The 24,320-nt window shown below is 38.6% G+C and overlaps 1 protein-coding gene across 1 annotated transcript in view; it reads right to left on the bottom strand.

Moving 5' to 3' along the window:
• uba7 (ubiquitin-like modifier activating enzyme 7) overlaps positions 1 to 24,320 on the bottom strand; it is a 49,905-nt gene that overhangs the window by 1,667 nt on the left and 23,918 nt on the right. Inside the window, exons 18-23 of the mRNA XM_017480267.3 lie at positions 23,197 to 23,392; positions 22,922 to 23,013; positions 21,219 to 21,311; positions 20,556 to 20,747; positions 2,084 to 2,185; positions 500 to 591 (exon numbers count right to left, since the gene is read on the bottom strand). Coding sequence (XP_017335756.1) covers positions 500 to 591; positions 2,084 to 2,185; positions 20,556 to 20,747; positions 21,219 to 21,311; positions 22,922 to 23,013; positions 23,197 to 23,392 — 767 coding nt within the window. The remainder of the gene's footprint in view (positions 1 to 499; positions 592 to 2,083; positions 2,186 to 20,555; positions 20,748 to 21,218; positions 21,312 to 22,921; positions 23,014 to 23,196; positions 23,393 to 24,320) is intronic.

Genomic DNA, 24,320 nt, shown 5'->3' with positions numbered 1-24,320 from the left:
ACATAAAAAGGCATTTTATGTACTTTATGTACCGATCTGATGAACAACAGTACCTTGTGCTTTCAATTATACAGCTGTAGCCCAAGGACACACTCAATCCTTGATCAAATGTAAGCAGCACATTTTTTATTCTGGATGAAATTGCACATCCTGCATCCATTTTGAATTCTGTACCTCTTTAAACACTTATTTCCTTTCCATTAATAAAGCTAAAACACTTACGTAAGACGGGTCAACATCTATTCTACCAATACTAATATATATAATGCACTAATACTAATATATATATATATATATATATATATATATATATATATATATATATATATATATATATATATATATATATATATATATATATATATATAGAGAGAGAGAGAGAGAGAGAGAGAGAGAGAGTTCAAGGACAAACCTTATTTACTATTTAAAAATTTTTTTTTAAATAACCATTTGATTTACAAGACTGCAGAGAGGAATGTGATGTGTAGGAAATCCCCACCTCTGTTTAAGTCGAGCTGCATGGTTCATGTGATCAGAGTACAACACGGAAGGTCCATAATACAGACCCGTGATGGTCAGGTTATAGTTTTCCTGAAATTTAGAGAAAACAACACAACTTTTCCAGGTGCTACAGCATCACACGGGGTCATTTAGGCAGACTACCATGAAAGAAACTCAACTGAAAAAATTCAATTTAACCAGTACTATATCAAAAACACATTATTAACATATTATTTGATGTTTTACTTTGACAATTTTATTTATTTAAATAAATGTAAATCACTTAAATAAATGTACTTTAATTTCAAATTTGATGACTGCAACACAAAAAAGCTGGGGCGGTCGACTGTTTACCGCTGTGTAACATCACTTTTTCTTTTAATAACACTTATTAAACATTTGGGCACTGAAGGTTTAATTAATTATGCATTTCTTCTTGGTGTTGTCCTGCTCTGGATGGCAGCGTATGTTGCTCCAAAATGTGTACATATCTTTCTGCATTAATGATGCCTTCACGGATGTGCAAGTTACCCATGCCGTGGGCACTGACACACCCACATACCATGACAGATGCTGGCTTTTGGACCTGACGCCGATAACAGCTTGGATGGTCTTTTCCTCTTGGCCCGGAGAACACGACTGCTGTTTTGTCCAAAAAGTATTTGAAATGTCGACTCGTCTGACCACAAACATGATTCCTCTGTACTTCTGTCCATCTCAGATGAGACCGAGCCCAGAGAAGTGGGCGTTGCTTCTGTACAGTGTTGATGTACGGCTTCTGTTTTGTATAGTAAAGCCTTAACTTGCACCTGTGGATGCAGCGGCGAATGGTGTCGACTTACAAAGGTTTAACAATGTATTCCCGAGCCTATGTCAGGATTACAGATGTTTTTTAAGACAGTAACTTCTAAAGGGATCGGAGATCACGTGCGTTCAGAAATGGTTTTCGGCTTTGCCCTTTACGCACCGAGATTTACCCAGATTCCTTGAATCGTTTAATTATATGGTGCACTGTAGAAGTTGAAACACCCAAAATCCTGTCTTTGGGGAATGTTATTCTCGAGTATTGGATTTATTCACAAACACATCTGTTGGCAGATTGGCGAGCCTCGACCCATCCTTGCTGTTGAAGGACTAGGCCGTTTTTGGAGGCTCCTTATATACTATGATCAGACGATTGCCTCACCTGTTTCACATCACCTTCTTATTTCAACTTGTCCCACACGCTATTAGTCCTAAATTGCCCCGTCCCAACTTTTTCGGAATTGGGGTTGTATATTCATATATGTTACAGAGTTTCACATTTCAGTAACACATTCTACATCATATCATACTTTATCTCATTCATTATTTTCAGTGTTGGGGCACCTCAACACTGGGTGCTGATGGAGAGAAGGAAAGAAAGGAAGGAAACAGCTCAGGCACTTGATAGCCTGCAATGATCCTTGTGTGGTGTGGTGTGATATTCAGCTCAAATAGATTAGTGTTTGTATATATATATATATATATATATATATATATATATATATATATATATATGTGTATGTGTGTGTGTGTGTGTGTGTGTGTGTGTGTGAAAGACCTTGACGTTTTTCAACAGCTCTTCCACTGTCATTTCCTCCTGTCCTTCTTTTCTTCCCTGCACCAGGAGCTTGTCCCAAAGGGAGTACTCTTTCCCTGCAACCTGCCGAGAGACACGACACATCAGGTCTTAACACACAAGTACACTCCACAGCAATCATATCAGGAAAGGACATGTTTAATCTGGTTCTGTGAAGTAAACGAATTTCTTTGTAAAAAGGACATCAGAGGCAACTAGGGATGTAGAGAGCAAAAGAATGAGTGGGAGCAGAGCAGAAAAAAAAGTCTGAATGACATTCTGTCATTTTAATGGTATAATTGTTCATCTACAAGTCTGGAGAGTAGCCCAAACACAGGCCTCTCTGGGCTCTGAGGTCACATCCTAAGGGAGCTATAATGTTAGACCACTGGCAAAGGAATATGTAGCTGGAAATACAAAATGATCTAATGTAGGCTGTGCAAAAAAATAAATAAATAAATAAATAAAAGTCCCACAAATATTTTGAACAAACAATGGACCTGCCATGGAAAACACCTAGCAGCTAAGAGCTGCTGTTATTCACCAGAAGATCAATTTAAGTTTAAGTTAAACTAACCGTCTTGTATCAAATTTGAAACCTACAATTATTCCGCCCGACTTGAGCTGGTGAAGTATGTCCCAAAGTCAACCATGAATAAAGTAATTCTATTTTTGAGGTATCACGAATGCGCTGTATATAGATATATATATATATATCTAGATTTAATGCCCGCAGAACCCATAACGCTCGGCATTCATCCAGAACATTTGCGTCTGAAAGAGTGTCTGTGTGGATTTGGCTCACAGTGTGGAACAAATTATTATTATACATCTAGGTCTGTGCCCAGTTCCACAGGATGTGCTTGATTCTAGCCAAAGACACACACTTGTCGAATTCCAGCCACACAAAGTCTATCAAAGAACGTATTCATGAAACACAGTTTAGCTTTTCTTTTCTGATCTATTCTAAAATGTATTCTCCAGCAACCTTCTAGCTGCCAAAAGATATTTTTAACATAATCAACAGCTGCTCTATTTGGATATGCTGCATGCACATACAGGACCAACGAATCTGCATCGCTGTAGCTCAAAAACAGACTTGTTGGTTCAATCAGTAGCTCTCGCCTTACTGCAGCACCTGCCCATTAACCTCAGCGCTGACACCTGACACCTGTTGACTCCAGACCCACTCATCTATTAAACTGTGTGTATGTGTGAGAGTGAGTGTGAGCACACACACATTAAGAGTATCATTTATTCCAAAACCCTGTTGTAAAGACATGATTTTACACAGTCTCATACATGCATGTGGTCTCTACTGCCAGACATTTTCAAAGGCCCCAGTAGCATATGGCTTTAATCATACATTCATTCATTCATCTTTAGTAACAGTTATATCCTCATCAGAATTGTGGTGAATTTAGAGTCTAGCCAGCAGACACTTGGCAGAAATACACCGTATACTAACACTCGTTCACACCTAGGAGTAATTTAGAGTAGTCAACAATTTTCTGGGAGGTGGGAGGGAACCTCGTGCAGACACAGGAGAACTCCACACAGACAGCTCAGGTTTGAAGCAGGGACCTTGGAGCTGTGAGGCGTCCCGCTGCAGTCCATGGTTTCCTTTGATAATGACTTCTTCCCTTAACAATACATTAACATTTCTAAATCAGGCATAGTCTTGTATTCAATGCAACCTATATATGAAAAAGAATACAATACACTTATCTAACTGAGCGTTTGGGCGTGAAATTAAGGCAATTTAAACGTATAACCTTCCAGTCATCGTGCTGTTAATAATATCATTTAGTGCTATGTATTTTTGTCCAGTTCACTTGCTAGAGGTCGTCTTGATGCATTTCAAGAGGAATACATTGTCCTGGTGGTTGTCTCCAATCCAGGAATAGAATATTATTCTTTATACTATTTATAATTGAACCATTTCCACTGCGCACTGCTATTTTATTCTCGATTCAAATCAATTCAACATTCACAATACAGCTTGACAGAGTAAACTAAATCATATTCACTCTCTCAGGAAGAGACTGTTCGTAGGCTAGCTTGGACTTCTGCCATACACTTCATCAACGAATGCCACAGAGCATTTGTAGCCGACTAGAGCTGAGGATCAGCAGCCGCACATGAGGGAATGTAAATGCCAACTACTCTACCCAATCCACAGGGGTTTAAAAATAAGCAAGAACACCGGAATCCAGACATTCCCTGGAAACCATTAAAACATTCCTGCAAATCTTTTAGAAACAGTCTTTTTTTGTTTATTTTCTCACAGCCCCCCCAAAATGTCCCACCTCAGGAAGATTCAGGAGCTATAGGGCCAGTTTTTATTAAATTATCACGGAACATGCTTTAAACCATACTGTACAGTACTGATGGACCTAAGTAAAGCCTTAAACATAATAAAATATTAATATATAGTATAGAGAAGTGTTTACTTTAGAAGCATCGCTGTATATCTAGTTCAGAACATGCAATAATGTTGAATTAGATTACAGAGAAGCGTGAGGCTTGAGGTTATTGCTTGCCAAATGGAGAACTGCCAAAACTGTCATCTGTTCTGCACATATCAGAGGCATCATTGTAATCACGGCTTCCTCTCACTTCAACATGTGTCCTTACTCAAGCCATGCTAGAACATGGAACGTGTTGGAAAGCACACTTTCTCCATTATATTACATTATAGTACAGTATAGTATTATATAGTATAGTAAATGGAAGGAATAACTGATGACGGGCGATTGAATTATGAGAAAATAACGCACACCCCGAGGTGGTAATGAATCCACGACATGAAGTGGAGTGACCATTACACCTCAGGTGTGCATTATTTACTAATAATTCAACGGACTGGAGTGAATTATTCCGCTTATACCACAGTTCCGACACCTCAAGACATGGTTCGGATGTTTTATTTCAAGACGCTCGTCAGGTTTTTGCCCTTAAAACACTCTTGTCTGTGGAGCTAAATTATTACACATCCCTTCTCAAGCTTCCTGCTAATTCCAAAACGTCATTTTAGAGCTAGTAACAGAGGCTTGAGCCATTTATATTTAGTTACTGGAGAGAGAGAGAGAGAGAGAGAGAGAGAGAGAGAGAGAGAGAGAGAGAGAGTTCACGTTTCATGCTGATAATATAAAAATAGAATAAATAAATAAATAAATAAATAAATAAATAAATAAATAAATAAATAAATATCGATAAGCCTACTTGTGCACAGGGTTTTTTTTGTGTGTGTGTGTGTGTGTTTTTTTTTTTTATTACTGCAGAAAATACAACAAATATATAAATAAATAATGATACTTGATTATCACACGTGCGCTGTCATGCAAATGTGCAGGATACCATGAGATTTACAAGATTCAAAAAAGAATCCAGTAACCTGCTGGCTACAACAACCACTTCCCTTCCATATTTCTAAGAATGTTTTATGATCTTTCCCATTCATGATGAAAATTCCAGAGCACCCAAATATCTATAATGTAAACAGTCTAACGATTTCCATTCTCGCTGTTACCAGACAGCCATTTTTCCTGTTAACGTGAATATTTCCAGTACAGGAAATATGACCAAGCCATTCATTAGCCTGCCAAGACACAACACCTAAATTACAAGAATAAATAACTAAGTGTGAATTCCTGTCCCATGCCCCGTGATCCCAAGATTCCGGATCCAGTGATAAAACATGAAATGATTCAGTTTTAAGAAATATTTGGCGTATTGGGAGCAACAGAATTACCTTCAAGGGGTACACCAGTGGGCAAACTTTCATCTTTTTCACACAAACACCCATGACTACAACCACACCCCTACACACACACAAAATATCTAGACTTAAAAATGCTACAGACTACTTTACTGCCAAGTATACAATGTAGATTTCAACACAATGTCCTTTTCTGAACAGGAAAGCCCTAAGACAGGAAAGCAGAAGCAAGATTCTCTCGCTGTACATGGTATTAACCGATCACCTTTTAAGCTAAACGATGCTTTCTTGAATTCAGCTGGAAATAAATGTAACAGTAACTGTCAAATACCTCTAACAGCATATACACAATAATATAAGATGACATTAAGTCACATAAACTGTGGAAACGCTGTGTAGATGTTTCACAGTTAAGACTACAATCTTTTTTCCCCACAAAAGTTTTGCACACCATGGTTAGCTTTGCAGATACTGCCAAGCCTGGGATATAATAATAAGCACACTTATTAAATTGTGGCGATTGAAAATTGTGTTCACAGAGGCTCAAACAACCACATGACAAAAACCTCAAATGACAACAGTGAGGCTAAAGTCATCACAAGTCCAGCCCTGTTTGTGTAAACAACAGCCAACTAAGGAAATACGTGGCTCTTGACTTAAGAGGAAAAAGAACAATCAATTTCCTCTTTCCCTCTCATGTGAGAACACTGCTGTAATGTATTTAAACATGTGCAGTTGACATGACTCCCACTGCCATTTTAGGATGGTTAATCTAGTGTAAACAGAGAAAATCTGGATATTCCAAATGGCACATTGTAGGAGTGTAATGCAATACTACTTCATATATCCTTATCTGTATTTAGATTTAAACCTGACCTAAACCTGAAGGGTTTTTTTGTTTGATTGTTTGGGGTTTTTTTTCCCCTTCTAAAATAAATATGAAACCCAATCATAAAGCCCCTGGAAACACTGGACTGGAAAACACTAGAAAAAACCCCAAAGGTAAAAATACCAGCACTGTCAGCATGGTCTGTGATTTCTGACTCAACTTAACCTGAGCTACATGACTCTACTTCATAATCGGTCTCAACTTGAGGTATGTGGAGGACTGTTATTACTTTTCTTTTGTGCCTGCGTGTGATACTTTCTAGCAAATTAATTGGTTCTATTTCCCAAAATATAAACAAGCTAGCAGCCCAATATAAACCACTGCAACCATGACCAGGCAGTTACTAAGGATGAATTAATGAATGCTGTAAGTGCATGAACATGGTCTTTATTTGTCCCACAAGATTCATATCTGACTGTGCGCTCATACCACATGAAAGCCAAAACCTCCTACTTATGCAACTTTTTTGTCGCATCCTTCAGGATCCCAGTGAATTCAACCTCTATCTAAACAAGATGTCCTCTGGAACCTTTCTGGTAAACTTTCTAAAAAAATAACAAAAAAAATACTAGTGTGCCTTTTATCTGTATCTGTTTAGAACACATCTGTTCATTCTGAATGATCTATTTATATCCGGTTACATCCCTAGCACACAGACTGTGGGTGAATGAACCAGTTCTGTATTTATTCTATTTAATATTGTCAATCAATTAGTTACATAGGTTAGAGTTAAATATCAAGTAACACATCAGACCTCATAGTAATATTCACTACCTTGTAGTGGCTACAGTGCCGACTATGTAAAACCACTGTGTGTTCACTCACTTTTAGTCATTTTATTTTCTATGCATAAGGATAGAACAGATGGAGAGCTGTCCATTGCTACAGAAGCTTAAAGGAGAGTGAAAGTGTGTTCACAATTAGGACGTGCTGACTGACCTGAGTCAGTGGAGTGACTTTACCGTGACAGATGTCAGTGACATTTCTTAAGGACTGGTTTGTAATACTATTGTATTATATATTTGTTGTGCCATTATACGGCTACATGATGTATTTCAATATAGCTGAATTCTGTGATGTATAAGATTATCAAAAAAAAAGAAAAAGAAAACAATAAATGTGATTCCTACTTTGATTTCATTACAGCACACAGACTTAGGCGTTTTGTTTTTTATTTTTTTAGCTCACCCCCTTCCAAGCCCTCATTCATTTACCCTTTAACCTCTCTTATCTATGCCATGCATATTCACCAATTTAGAAAAGTAGGTGAACAAAGGAGGGAGAGGGTTGGCAGAATGGTGATCTTCTTCTGAAGCTTGACACTTACACTCTAGCCACTGGCTACTATTCAACAGGGCCTTTGACATGTTAAATAGCAAACAGAAGTTGGAGCAATTGTCTTGTCAATGAGGGTCTCTTCACTACACTGACGACTCGTGCCAGAAGGACTCCATCAATACAGGATACAAACAAATGGTGCAGTTTGCCTGAGGGGCCCTTTTACGCACAGATGTAAACAAGCCCCATATATCATCCCATGTCCATCTGGTGTCAGGGTCTCATCCCTTACGAAGAAATCAATAGTCATATAAATGTAGCACATTGATTACCAATCATATAGTGACACGTTTCTACAGGTTCTAATATAAATCAAAGTGGCCTACACCAAAATGTACAAGCTCTCCTGTTTCACGCTCCGAGTACTGGCTTTCCGCAGACACAGGCAGCTAAGAGCATGACAAATAATCACTGACTCATTCATCAACAATATTGATCAGTATTGATTCTTTTCGTCACATGCGCTCATAAATGTCATCTCGTTAAGTGCAGAGACCACTTTTGTGCAGCCAGTGATCACATGGACCTGCATAGTACAGCTGAGTATGTGGGCTCCTGCGTGTTAACTCATATGCCTTTATGTCTACCAACAGTGAACAGTGAACAGTGCAGTGATCTGTACATCTGTGTCAGAAAAAACATCAGGCACTGAGGTCAGGGCTCTGTGCAGGCCACTTGAGTTCTTCTACTCCAAACTTGGCAAAACCATGTCTTCATGGAGCTTGCTTTGTGCACATGGGCATTGTCATGCTGGAACGGGTTTGTTCCAGTGAAAGGAAATTGTAATGCTCCAGCATACAAATCTTTGACAATTGTGTGATTCCAACTTTGTGGCAACAGTTTGAGGAAGACCCACATATAGTTGTGATGATCAGGCATCCACAATAATTTGTTTATGAACTATATGTAAATACTAACCTAATCCTAAAGCCTAAAGCCTAATCCTAAATTCCCTTGACCAGGAGTCAAAATAAAGTAGCTGACTGATTTAATTGTATAGATGCATCATTGATAACAATGAACCTTGTGTTGGTCAACATGTTTGATGTACAAATAACTGGTGAAACATCAGAGCAAATCAAAATGGACTACTAATACTATTACAAATTTGGATCAACCAAAGAAGCTATATACGGTGTATACTCTACTTTGCCAAGGCAAATTGGAGTTACCAATGTACCAATGGAGGAATTGATTGCAATCAAAATAACTAGTTAGTAAGCCGTTGTATTGATTGCAGTAAGAACTAATGGGTAGTGTAACCCTGTTGATATATTTCCTAATCCAAGCATTAGGGACCTCAGACCACTCATCCTGAGCTCTCTGATCTGTAGCGCTCTGAATATCAGGTGGGATTGAATAGAACTAAAACGTGGGCTAACCAGAGATTCACAGGACCTCTCGTACAAGCATGGCTCATATGCAGTACAACATGAACACATGAGAACGTTAGATTGCAGAACTATACATCTGAGTAGGGTGAACCTCCAGACGAAGGTGTAAAATAGGCAGTAAATATATAAATACATGAATAATTGATCAGCTTCGTACTGAAGACTTCCTGAATTAGCTGTTATCTTGAGGAACCAAAGGACGAGCTTTTTCTTAGAATAATTGAAGTAAACACACCTTTGGTTGTGGAAAGCACAGGCATGACATGTAGTTAATTGAGCATATTAGCTATAGCTGGGGTGTTTAAACAGGCACCGGTAGGAAATAGGAAAACGGCTGGGAACCTCATGCCTGTCTGCTTTTCTCACAGACATAGTAATTATATAAAATGGTGATAACAGTTGGCTTGACTGGTGTCGACTGTCAAAAGTGTATAGAGTTTGAGAATGGAATGAAGCAGACAGGAAATGAAGGCAGTTGGGGGTGCGAGGTGTAGTTGTGGCTGGTGCGGACTGAAGGCTGTGTCTAATGGTTCGCAGTGGCTTAGCGAGAGCAGCTCCATTGGCATGGCTCACACATGTTCATTTCTCTGACTGCAGGAGTGAGGTTAGCCAGGTAACAGCTCACTTGCTGTGAAAAAAATCTAACCGTTATGCCTGTATTATTTTTGTAAGTCTCACAAAACCCTTGCGCCTCTTGTGATATAAAGCTATAGCATCTGAAGTTAACTCTAGAAATAAATAAAATCTACAAATAAATCTTTGTTAAAGCAAGTGCATCGATGCTTAGAAATTTAGTTTTTGACATTCAAAGCAACATCTGCCATGCAGGTCCGTAACACAACTAAAACAGCCTGCGTTTACTGGAAATATCACTTCCTTGCCTAACTACACAATGCAAGCGTGCCAAACACAATGAAAATCACAAAATATTTTACTACAGACTCTTTAAAAACCATTATCTCTGTTCAGTTTAGTTCTTCTCTGAGGATGGGGTTCCTGTTTCTCCCTAAGGTTAGCGCATTGTTTATGTACAGTATATACTGTAAAGCCATTAAATGCAACGGTGCACAGTACGTTCCAGGACTTCCTATTTTTTTTTTTTTTTTTTTGCAAATGAAACAATTCAGCTACACACAAACACACGTACAGTATGACATTCACAGACTGTTTGCAGGGCAGAAGCAGAACGGCAGTCTCCCGGTAATAATATTCATCACAAACGGTTGAGGTGTTCATGCCTTTTGATAGATTTGATAGGATTCGTCACTTGGTAAAATGAGACAAGAACAACAATTATTACATATCGTATTCAAGCGTAACAAGGAGTCGTTCGGGAATACGATAGTCAATATAAATCACGCGACTGACAAATGAGAGTTACGGCACTAAAAATTTAGACGGTTTGTGGAAGCAAATTCCAAAAGCATGGGTGCTACAAGACTGAACACTGCTCATGGAGAAAATCCATTAGGCCCATGAGGTAACTGGAAGTAACGGCATTGTAGAGTGTGTAGGCGAGGACAATGGATTTTATATTGAAAATGTGAAACAAAATGGATAAAATGCGTGGTTTAAGCAGAGGTAAATGTCTAAAGAGGGTTTTAGTCGATCCTGTACTATACTTGTATTTGACCAGTCTTAAAATTGAGCACAGGACTGAAGGTGAATGAGAGCAGCGTGGGTCAAAATGAATCAGATATTTAAATTGCAAGGTAGTAATAGTAATGTTTTTTTTGGCTACACAATTCCTGTACGAGTTCAACCTCCCATAGCACTGCCTAGCCCATAATCATAATCTAAAATAAAAACAGAAGTTATGTAAACTGTGTGACAAAGAAGACAATTAAATTACAATAAATTAAATAACACATGCCAAAAGGTCAGTAGCACATTAAACTTTGAATATCACAATTTTTATTTATTTATTTCGTTATTTACGAGTGCTAGAACCCAGATCACTAAGGGTGAGTGAGAGGTGTAAGATAGACAGAGAGAAGGCTTGAAGTGAGGTGAAGTGGCGGTTAATGAAGAAAGAACTGCAGTATCTTTGGATAGAATCCAGGACTGGATGATAAATCCAATTTATGCTCCAATAGATCAAATAAGATCAACAAGCAATAGTCCAAAAATAATCCAGGAACATGTGTGTTTAATTTCATGGCAGTGAGACAGGGACAAATCCAATAACACAGCGCCAAAAGTGGAGAAGTGACAGCCAAGGGTTTTCAGCAGACTCTCACTGGAATCCCTCTAAGAATGAAATATTACATAGAGATTGCCATTATTATGTAGTTACGCACTGAGCTAACAGCCTCTGGTCGTCCTTTGTTTAGAAACACCACTCTCAAAAAACAATGTATTAAGAAAGACAACCAGCTGAGCAGGATCCTGTGTTGTAACTTTAAAAGTATAAAATAAACAGATAAATCAAGCTCATAGCACCTATCATACAGGTCTACTGAAAACAATTCTTCTAAGCTGTGTACGTCAGGATCTGTGCGGGAAAGTTCACTCTGTTAAGTCTTTTTCCGCCTGTAAGGAGACACGTCAGAGCACAGGTTTGGCTTCTTACTCTGCAACCATTATTATGGAAATTATCCAGGGAAAAATAGGCTAAGGTATTACTGAGATGGTTTAAACTGAACGTAATTGTATTCAAGTCCACAGAAAGATCTTTACGCTGATTTAGTTTCCTAAATAAGTATATATTGTCTGAAACTACTGGAATTATTTTACCTAGATGACTGTACAATTGATTCATGCATGTGTGTGTGTGCACGCACGCACATGTGTGTGTGTGTGAGTGTGCTCAGTTTGTGAGATTTTATTTCCTTGGGGTGAAAGTTCACTAACAAAGTCAGCCTTAATCAGCAACATATGTCACTTGTTGGTAGCAGAAGGATGGACAAAATACAGAAGAAAACGACGTGTTGAGCATGTTCATGATAACAAGAGTGGACAGTGTGAGAGAGTGGGTTGGAAAAGGAGGGAAACAAGGAGTGAATAATTTGGAGAGAAGATCAGAGCTCTAGGATTATGCTTTCAAACCATTCCCATGCTGATGTGACATCATGAAAACACTCCTGTAAAAGGGCTAGGCTTGTTGCAATCCAGCCAAAGTGCTTTTTTTTTTTTTTTCCTTTTCATTTTTTCTGGTAGGACACTAAATTAATAAGTCAGGTTAGGTATGAATAAACAGAACTGAGTAAAAGAGTTTTTCCACTTAAATCTTTTCTCTATCTAGACTTTTTAACAACAGCAGCAGCAACAATATATAGGCTACTACGACTATTACGGCTTATGTGCTCGGACATGTGCAGTTACTTAACTCTGAACTCAGGTTCATGCCGAATGTTCCAGCGTCTCTATTCACAGCCAGTGTAACATTCAGCCGAAGGGAATGATCATAAATTCCAGAGTCTTATTTCATTTACTATAACCAAGAAGTCTAAACCATGTTTATGGACTTTGCCTGAACTCAACTATGTTTCTTAGAAACTTTCCTTTAAACACGAATGAACACAATCGAACGAAATACACATCCATGAAAACACGATCTACATCAAAATTAACAGTATGCTCTTATATGGATAATGCTACGCTCGAGTGCAGCGTTAAACTGTTTCACAGTACAACACAGTGACTGTCTTTCATCAATAACGCTGCACTTGAGCATAGCATTATCCATATAAGTGCATACTGTTAATCTGTTAATTATTATGGAAACATCATGCATTCCTTAGGAAAAGTGTATTCATTTAGTCTCAAAAACAGTTCTACTAACAAGTAATTCTCTAAACGCGCTTGCGTAATCCTGGTATATATTTCACGATAGCTTCCTAAAGGGTTGATTACACAAACGTTCGTCCTTATTAGGCCGAGCCATCGCTCACATTGCATTCCTTGTTTTTATTGGCCGTGTTGGAAAGACTAGTGCTGCCTATTAAGGCTGTTGTGGTTTTATCGACCTAGCTGGGATTCCTGGGGGATGGAGGTGCATGGAAATATCCTTGATTAAGTAAGTGTTTTCTTCTGTCTTGTTGTTTTTATTACAACATTCCTCCACAGTTATCAAAATTGAACAGTCTTACAGGCATAACAGAAGAATTGGACGTTAAAGAAAGTGATTCATAAAGTCCTCAAACATTAGCCTCAATCCATCTTACAGTTCATTAAATAATTATATTTCAGTATAATATATGTCCAGTGATAGACAGATTGAATCTAATGAGACAGAACCTTCATGACAAGACCTTAATATCCAGCAAGGAACTACTTAGTATCCTGACCCTGAGGCGCTACGATATCTTACAGACATCTACATCACTGATAACTCATAGATCCCACTTAGTAAGACAACCCAAAGACGAGTGCTTTATCTTTGAATCTTGATAAAGTTTAAATGTAGGCTTAAGACGTCTGGGCCTGGTTGCCCAAAGATCCTAAAACACAAACTCATCCTAGTTGGTGATAAAAACAGCTCAGGCCTCTGGGCTGTTTGATCTGCATTATCAACTGAAAAAAAAAATCTCTAAATGTGTGTGTGTGTGAGATTGTGCCCTGCGATGGCTGTGCCCCGAGTTCCCTGGGATAGGCTCAAGGCTCCCTGCAACTGTGTGTAGGATAAGAAAATGGATGGACGGATGGAAATATGTGGAAAATGATCCTACAGAGTGAAGTCAAACCAAAGCACACATGGCACTTTTGTCCCGTCTTTATACTCTTAGGACTGAAGTCGTCATGGACACGCTCCCCATGGAGCGGAAAGACAAATCTGCCCTTTCTCTCTGTCTTTCTCTTACCTTCCGCTGTCCAGTTGAATCAATAGTATAACGTGTCACGTTGATAAATGAAATATGGCTTAAAGGTGTGGAATTTGCAGTTGATCTAAACACAGTACATTGATACTGCGTACATATAAATAACTTGTAAGAAACTTTAAGAAAAACATTATAATAAAAGAGTGTGAACAATAATGAGATGAGACTCATTTTGAGCAGTGAGGAATAAAACACAATGGGGGTGTGCGCTTAGAGGAAAATAAATCAATCACTGGCTGGTTATTTTCCAATAACAGCATGTTTTATTCCTCTTATACAACAGCAATTTGCCATTATATATATATATATATATATATATATATATATATATATATATATATATATATATATATATATATATATATATATATATATTATCAATTAAAGACCTACTAAATTTTAATAGCAAAAGAAGCTATTTCCTGTGCTACAACAGTAAGTTCTGCTCCACTAATTTGATTTGACAAACCGTGTTCCAAGAATACTGATATTTAGTATAATTTAGCACCGGTACATTTCACTCTTTGTATCACTCCATGTTCTGTGTTTGCTACATAAAGCTCCAATTATAATAACAGTTCATTATACTGAAACATAAATTAGTACACTTACTATGGGCTGTCAGTCAGTCTGTGCGTTGGCATGACAACATTCAATGCTCTATCCAGCTCTTGCTTCTTTGGACATTATTTTCATGAATGTAGCAAAAACAAACAAAATATTTCGTCATATCGTGTCAGAATTTTCAGCCACTCAATATTAATTTCTTGTTCACACAATTGTTGCATGAAAGCAAAATTACACTCGCACTTCCTTAATGATCAGTGATCAGCGATAAGCAGTCGTTCCCTCACCAGCCTATCTTTTTTTTCTCTGTCGACGTTAATATGACAAATATGCAGCTTATGTTACAGAGAAACCACAAACCTCTCCATCCTCTCCAGAAGAATCTTCCATCTCAAAAAAACCCCAAGTTCTTTACGACTTTTGTTACAAAGTGCTGACACTGGAGACTCCTTCAAAAAATCTTAAATCGACGTCTCCACACAGAAAGTGTTACAGTTTCAATGATCGCACGCATTTTTAATCCGTTTACCATGGAGCGTTCGCCATACAAGTCTCCGTGCAAGTTGTTACTATCGAAACAATAAAGTATTACAATGAGCAAGTATTACATGTGATCAGTCAGACCTGCTGTTATTATATTAATAGATATTTAGAAATGATTAGAAAATTTATCAACATCTTCTGACCGATCAGATTCGAGAATCCAGCAGCAATGAGGTATATCTGCAGTTAAGTGCTTGTAATGGAGACCTTTAACACAAACATTCCACACTGAGACTCAATACCAATATGAGACTCAACTCTAAACTCTAAAGGCCACAGGGTCAAAGCCAAGACAAACTGTCAACATAAGATTTTTTTATACTTTCAAGTAAATAGTTTGTGGTGCAAAACATTTGGCATATATTCACATAAGTATACACACACACACATAAATTTTTAAATATATATATATATATGAAACGTTAAAAAAGGAGTTCCAAAGTCTATACGTATATGTTGAAGATTATGCGGAAATATTTTCATCGCATTATGACTTCAACATGGATATTGCAGACACACTCAAACGTTTGGAAAAAGGCTGAAACAAGCGAGGATGCAAAAGTCTTTTGCAGCAGGGAAGTGACTTAGCAAGAAAAACAAAACTTGGCATATGGGCTTTGAAGCCTTAACGCCAGTCTTTTCATCCCTCCCTTCCTCCTTCTAGCTGTCTGAAGCTGTGAATGATTAAGGAAATAAAAAACTGCAGCCCCACCGTAATGGTGCTCTGAAGGAAATCTGGTTCCAATAGAAAGGCTTCCTGTGATAGCAGGAAATAGCAGTCATTTTTGCATACATGTGCACACACATACACTCATGGACCACTTTGCTTCGAGTTGAAGGTGTTCAGAGAAGCATATATTATATATATATATATATATATATATATATATATATATATATATATAGACTACACACACTACAAAGAGAAACATTTTTTTTTTTGCAATGACTAATTGCGGGTTGCTTACAGATACTGATGAAACCCAAACCAAAATGGAGGACAAACTTAAGAGGGTGAGTGAAACAAATGAGACACAAGGTTGAACTCAAAGGAAAGAGCTATAGCCTTTCACACTGGACACCTGGGAAATAGGACCATATGGCAAGTTCCTGCCCACAGCTATACCTCAGAACCACCCCAGAAACCCCTTTCCCCTCAGATCTCCTTTCATACAACTGCAGCTCAAGTGTGTTATTGCCAACTTGCCCTACCTTTCTCTACAATAAACTGAACATGCACTGAAAAACAATCTCTGAGTAGAAATCCAGATTAGAAGCCCAGTAACTCAATATTCACTCCCCCCATCTGTGGGCTTTGAGTAGAAATCAAGAAGTAGCTTTCCTATAAGAAACTTATATTACATTACTGCAAAAACAATATATAACTGAGAAAGTATGCAATAACCATTGCTACAGAGAATGAAAAAAAAAAGAATATGAATTATTAGCCTCACAGATGATGGTTAAACACCGAGGTCCTTTGTTTTATCTCCTGCACTGTAGAGTTGTGAATCTACATTTACATCTATTTCTGAAGTAGTAATTCTGCAAATGCTCCTGCTGAGAGAGCAGGTTATTGGGAGAAAACTGTTTTAGAACTAGCGCATGCTTTACTCAGTTAAGAAATACAGCGTACATGGAGAGATGTTTTCTTTCCCCAAACATGGACTGGATCACATCTGGAATAAAGTCAATGATTTCCAACTTCAGTTGCCAAAACCCCATAAAACACTCCATAAGAATACAAAGAGATTTAGAACGAACTGTATAGAAATATAGAATGTCCTAAAGTAATGAGGATTTTCTTAAAAAACAGTTGAGGATGTCTCAACTCCTGCAGACACCCAGACTCATGTGGTGCATGCTGGGAGGCAAACCGTGAAGAAAATCATGCATATAAATGAAAAAAGCACCAAGGAACATGCCACAAGAGCAAATTATTTGGTAGCATTTATATACCCTTACTGAAGTTTGATGAACACATATGTACAGTATGTTTACATGCTCTCCCTGGAGGAACGGAAAAAAAAGCGTACGGTCTACGTGAAACGTCATACCCTGCATGAATTAGTGTTAGTTTTGAACAAAGTTTAAAGAAATGAAAATGCGAAACTCTTACCCCATTAAAGTTAACTGAAGTTAGCTGAAATGATTAATAAGTGAAATTGTAGATACTCAGATGTGGTATTTAAAAGTAAAGAAATTAGGACATGCTTTTTAAGCATGATGTCACACTAGCCAATGAATTACATGACTCTACATGATTATATGAGAAGTTACATTGATCAGTGAAGGTCTGGGCTGGAGTTGGGATTGGGGTATTATTATTATTTTAATTATTATTTCAGTTGTATGATATTGAATGAAATCCAGCCATATCACACTTGGACATTTGATTTTATACAGTGTCCAGGCTCATATATATTGTACTTATATATATATATATATATATAAAAAATGTATTTGACTGACTTTATTAAAGTAACTTTGATGTATGAAGAACGAGTGAGAGCAATAGACAGTCTGTGCAGAAGTATGAGCTGTATCATTTGGTATGGCTTAAATGTTAATAATTAATTCAAATAAAATCTACAGAAATAGGATTATGTGGATGTGCAGCCAGGGATAAGGGAAAAAAGGTTTCTGAGTCATGACCTTTAAGAGTTATAACAAGTATGAGTAAATTTAAAGAGTAAAGAAAGATGGCCTTTGTCAGAAATGTAACGGAGTTAGAGTAGAACTGTTAATAGATTCGATTAAAGTACAATTAACCTTTCGTGTGAACATTTTAATATAATTTCCAATGCAAAACTGTACTATATGGACAAATGTTTGTGGACACCTGCCATCACGCCCATATTTACATGTAGAATGTCGCAGAAGGGAAATCTTAATGCTACAGCATACAAAGACATTCTAGACAACTGTGTGTGTCCAACATTGAGGTGACAGATTGACTAAGGAACACATAAGGGTGCAATAGTCAGATGTCCATAAACTTTTGGCACAATATATGTATACCACCACACACACACACACACACCATTCTGCCAAACGACTGCAGTTACATAGCACCGGACTGCTAGCGTGGAGTGTTCTCTAGCTGATGCTTAACTAATCCCACCTGTGGAAAGTACTGCTTCTTTCCAAACCAGACAGCTGCCAGACATATGAACAAGGGAGACAAAGGCAGAGTGAGTGCTAGAGTAAGAGAAAGTGAAAGATAGAAGGCAAAATGAGAACTGTGAATTCAAATGCTGAACCCAGGCATTTCTATGAAATCAAAACTAAACCAGAGTATTATATCTGCGAATGAAAATACAGAACATAAACGGGCACTAACATTTAGTTGTCTAGAGGAGAAGCTATGTTTATGGTGTGTGTTTACTCTGTGTGTGTGTGTGTGAGGCAGAATGAGTTCCAAGCACTTTAGTTAGTTGTCATAGTCGTCTAGTAACCCAAGCTGGTGTGTTTCAAAGCAAAGTTCAATGGCTGTACCCTTGGGTGAAAAAGACCTCAGTCTCTGACCCTGCACACTGAAGGGGGTGTAAGGACACACACCTCCCCCCGCCCCCACAATTTAGGCAACTGCGACGCATTACTTCATCGGGCGTGACCCCTTCTCCCGCATCTCCCTTTCTCAGAAGCACAAGTTTGGCTCTCGTTGTAACGCAAGTTTTTTCTATATGGAGAACACAACATCCACAAAATGCCACATTTTAAAAGTCCAATCATGTTCGCTATAGGATATCTCTGTATCTGCATTCGAAATTCACTCGATTTTGCTGGAAGTCCCTTCAATTGAGTGAGCATGAAGCTGACTGAAGAGGGGTCTGCGTGGGAGGGTGTATAGTTACGAAATGCTGTAAGCCCCTCAGGATAAAGGCAGGGTCACTTAGGCTTGGACTGATTTAAGTCTAGACTGTGGCTCCACAAACACACACACACACACACACACACACACACACACACACACACACACACACAATTTATCTAAGTTCTTTTCTAGAATTTCAATAATTATACCCTATATGCAATCTATTAGCCAAGGCATGTTTGGGGTCACAAGGTTGGTTCTTTAGTGTTCAATAGAGCTACAAACCTAATTAGAATTAAAAAAAATCTTCTAAAAAAAGAAAGCTATGAAGATCTACCAGTGTTGTGTCATGAAAACTACATGCCTAAAATATCACACACATGCCTCAAAGGACATTGGTTTCATAAGTAGCAGTGGCTGCTGGCCGTGATTTTAAATCGGAGGGCTAAAATCTAATATCGATCCATATCTCAACAATTAAACTATCAGCTGAGAATTCATTACATGTGGACCAACTATCACACACACATGCAAGCACGCACACTTACAGACAGATCGGAAGCTGCATTTGTGATTTCTAATCTACTTATTTAATCGAATTAATCGGGATTTTTTTTTCAGCGTTTCAAGTAATGCTCTACAGCATCATGTTTTCTTGGAATACCAAATATGGTAAACTTCAAATCAGCCCTCGAAGTCTACTGTCCTGCAGAGTTTAGCTCCAAAATCAAACTCACAATTATTACAGCAGGAATGCTACTATAGATGACTCATTTCTGTGAAAAGTTAAGTTTCGTATCTGGTTCCCCACCACAGATATTCAAGCTGAAAGGGAGGGAAATTTTTTAAATTGCTCAAACCCTAAATGTTCTGCATGCACACTATACATAGGTATAGTGGTATACCTAGGTACCCCCTAATTAATTAATTAAGGCTGAGACCTGAACCCTTCCCATTACAAATTGACCCTAAAAGTGGAACTGTGAGCAATCTTACGCGTTACATTTGGACTTAAGTTCTAAGTCTAAGGAAGAAGAATGTGCAAAATATATGTTCCTGAACCTTGTGATGTGCTCGACAGATCAGTTGTTGTTCCATAGAGCTAGGCCCATCCCGGGCCGAGATATTGCGGTTTCCGTAAACAGCTGTATAACCAAAATCTGTGCCGTGTCACAAAGATGGCCGTCGTCGTTAAACCAAGTAAAATAATAGTAACTTTTTTTTTTTTTTTTTTAAATGGTGGTTTTGTAATGCCAATACCAACCTGCATTGGACCACTTGAGATGGAAAGACCCTTATGCATGACGCTGAAGCACAAATAAACAGATTCAGTCAAACGTCTTTGTAAGCAGCAGCAGTACTCACTTTGAACCCTGCATCCTTGCACGGCTGCAACATGAAGTAGTAACTGGATGCCAGGTTAATGAAGGAATTACGGAACGAGCTGATGTGCTGGTGACCCTGCACTAGCTTATACAGTTCCAGACACATGAGGCCTGATGTTGCTGCTGTGGTTGTGGCGATTGCAGGGATGATGCGACCAGCAATGAGCTTGCTCTGTACAAGTAAAAACAACATGGAAAATGTTACGTATTTGAGTACGGTGTGTTTGTGGAATGGATCCAACAATGCATATGTACCTACAGTATATGTCTGGTAATAGATTTGCAGTATCGCATTTACATTTATGGCATTTGGCAGACACGCTTATCCAGAGTGCCTTAGAGAAGTGCTCTGAAGTCTCTAGCAATAAATACATCCCGATATTGGCTCACTAGGTCAGATCAGTCGATAAAACTCTGTTGTGGAGGTAATATAGTACGAAAAGCACACACAGACAACACAATGGGTTTTTAATTTGATTAAAAAACCCCTTTAAAAAAAAAATAAATCAAAGTATTACTATCAGTATGTGTGTATATGTGAGCACACAGTATATTGTAGTTTAGTATGTGTGTGATACAGCAATCATACCTGTGTGTGCATTAGAGACACACACTCTTACTGGCATTGACTCTAGTTTCCTACCTTGTGCCGATCTGCTGCTGGTATATCATAATTCTCTGCCCTCAGGTTAGACGCTGCCACTATAAAATCCATGTGGAAATTACGGTCATCATCCTAAAAGCAGATTTAACACTGAGCTGTAAACAACATTCCTCACTCAACATGCACTGACAAATCAGTTAGCACAAGCAGTAGACTGTCAGGTGTTCGTAAGATCACTCACAGAATGATGGCATGAGCAGAACTAGCTAAAAGACAATTTTCAATCTAAAAGATTAATCGGTACGGTACAATTCCACCACCTGCTTTTTTGAGATTGTGTTTTGTCTACCGTTATATCATCTCTACAGCGCCAGCTGCTCCCGAGTTTCCACAGGAAAGAAAGAAACCATGATAATTATCTATGTACATGATGGAGAAACAGCACTTGTTTATGTGTTCCTGCTGGAACGAATTCAGACATACAGAAGTTTACGTCAGGTTTTAAACCTGTGACTTAGTCACTGGAGCTCCTATTGTATCCCAAATTGAATTTTCCTTTTGAGGTGACAGTGTACATGAGGTCATACTTCAAGCACGCTGACTCTTCAAAAGGACTCTGTGACCGGAGGGGATTTGAGGGGGGTGAAAATTTGGCAACCATCCGTCTCTGTGGCCACATTGGCTGTAAGGCACGATGACTAGGATGACACACGATATAAAAGTGCAGTTATAATTACATTGCTACATGTGACACTGCGTCATCTTCAGGTAGGTATTAGTATTCCTATGATTAGGAGTATATTTAATGTTTAATATCAGTCAAAGTATTTAATATCATCCGAGGATTTCAATTGCAATATTCTATCATTAGACTCATTAGGCGATTGATTAGGCATTGTGTGTGTGTGTGTGTGTGTGTGTGTGTGTGTGTGTGTGTGTGTACCAGTGTAACTCAAACCTAATCCTCACTTCAGCGGTGACACACTCTTTGGCCGTTCACATAATGTACCCGAGTGAGGTTTTCTGGCACATTCCACAAGCATCGAATTGCCAGATTACACTACGTCATCAGCACACTCATCCTAGTCTTTCACACATCTGAACACAAAGCCTAATCAGACTGCCAATAGTGAACACATTACAAATTTTACAATCCATGACTAGTATATTTATATTCTTCTGTGAATGACATATATGCATGATTCATATTTGATATGCAGTTAATTCATACATATATAAGATAAAAAAAAAACAAAAAACTGTATTTTCCTTTTTATGAGGTTAGTATAAGTATTCAGAATCTAAAACATGCCAGCATCCATCTTTGCGTACATTTATATACAGTCCTGGGCAAAGAAAAAAAAAAGAAAAAAAAAAATGGGCCAAGCCCAAAATGTCAAAAATATTAAGCTTTTAATGGTCGTAACAACAAATCATTAGTCAGGAAATCCTTTGGAGACACAAGGTTGGAGTTTTGCATTAACAGTGAACTCTACTGTTCTCTGTGCTCCATTAGGGCTGGTGTAGGGCTGGTGTTGGATAAGGATCAGTGATCACTTTATGCATTCAGTGTAGGGCAGATGGCTCAGGCACTTAAGAACCACAGATTTGTGGTTCTGTTAGACCTCCTACCTGGGGGTGGTCGCCAATGTGTCTGACGCAGAGGCAGAACACAGATATGTGTATGTATTAAATCTGCACACACACACACACACACACACACACACACACACACACACTACCTTTTCGAATTCTAGTGGAAAAGTCCGACACTTTTGGCTGTCTGGCTGGAGGCTTGACAGTTTCTGCTTTAGCTCATGTAGCTCATCTTTGTCTGAGAGAAACAGATAGAGCAGTTAGTGAGAAGAACACACATCCACACTCTGTACTTGATGTTTATACTGCTCTAACCTGGTTCTGTTCATAAAGACGGTGACAATTATTTGACAAGCTTACAAAAAACCATTTGGAAGACAGGCGCTCCATTAATTTTAACTTCAACTTCCTGCTTGCTCACCCACGTCCTTTCTCTCCTCTCTGCTTTCCAGTTCCTCGTCCGTCACTGCAATTGTCTCACTGGTGTTTGGGTGGAACTCAGGCACATGCACTCCTTCCAGGATCTTCATCATGTCATTACGGTCTGTTGACCCACTGATCCCATAAATCTGCCCATATAGGTAAGCGGAGGCCGCAATAAAATCCATATGGGTGGTCTAGAAGGTAAGGGAGCAAAATTATTTAAATAAACCATCAAAAAACTTCACAACATGAACCACAGCCATAAACTAAATAATTATATTACAGCTGGTGGAAGCAAACCAGTTGAGCAGGTTGGATACTATGCCATATGACATATAGATATACACCACCAGCCATAACATTAAAACCACTGACAGGTGAAGTGAATAACATTGATTATCTCGTTACAATGGCACATGTCAAGGGGTGGGTGGGATATATTAGGCAAGAAGTGAACAGTCAGTTCTCGAAGTTAATGCGTTGGAAGCAGGAACATGGGCAAGCGTAAGGATCCGAGTGACTTTAACAAGGGCCAATAGTGATGGCTAGACGGCTGGGTGAGAGCATCACCATAACAGCAGGTCTTGTTGGGTGTTCCTGGTATGCAATGGTTAGTGCTATCAAATGTGGTCCAAAGAAGGACAACAATTGAACTAGCGACAGTGTCATGGGCGCCTAAGGCTCATTGATGTGCGTGGGGAGCGAAAGCTAGTAGGATGGCACCAGGATGCACTAGGGGAAGAAAGCAAGCTGGCAGAAGCTCTGGGCAATGTTCATGTGGATGTTACTTTGACACGTTCCACCTACCTAAACATTGTTGCAGACCAAGTACACCCCTTCATAGCAGCGGTATTCACTATGGCAGTGAGTCCTGCCACACTGCAAAAACTGTTCAGGAATAATTTGAGGAACATGACAAATAGTTCAAGGTGTTGACTTGGCCTCCAAATTCCTCAGAACTCAATCGAGTATCTGTGGGATTGTGCTCGACAAACAAATCCGATTCATGCAGAACCCACCCCAAAACTTACAGGACTTAAAGGATCTGCTGCTAAGGTCTTGGTACCAGATACCACAGCACACCTTCAGAGGTCTTGTGGAGGCCATGACTTGAGCTGTTTT

The sequence above is a fragment of the Ictalurus punctatus genome, chromosome 11 (genome assembly GCF_001660625.3).
Source record: "Ictalurus punctatus breed USDA103 chromosome 11, Coco_2.0, whole genome shotgun sequence".
NCBI lineage: Eukaryota > Metazoa > Chordata > Actinopteri > Siluriformes > Ictaluridae > Ictalurus > Ictalurus punctatus.
Note: the sequence above shows the minus strand (reverse complement) of the source record. Positions and strands in the feature narration are given on the sequence as shown.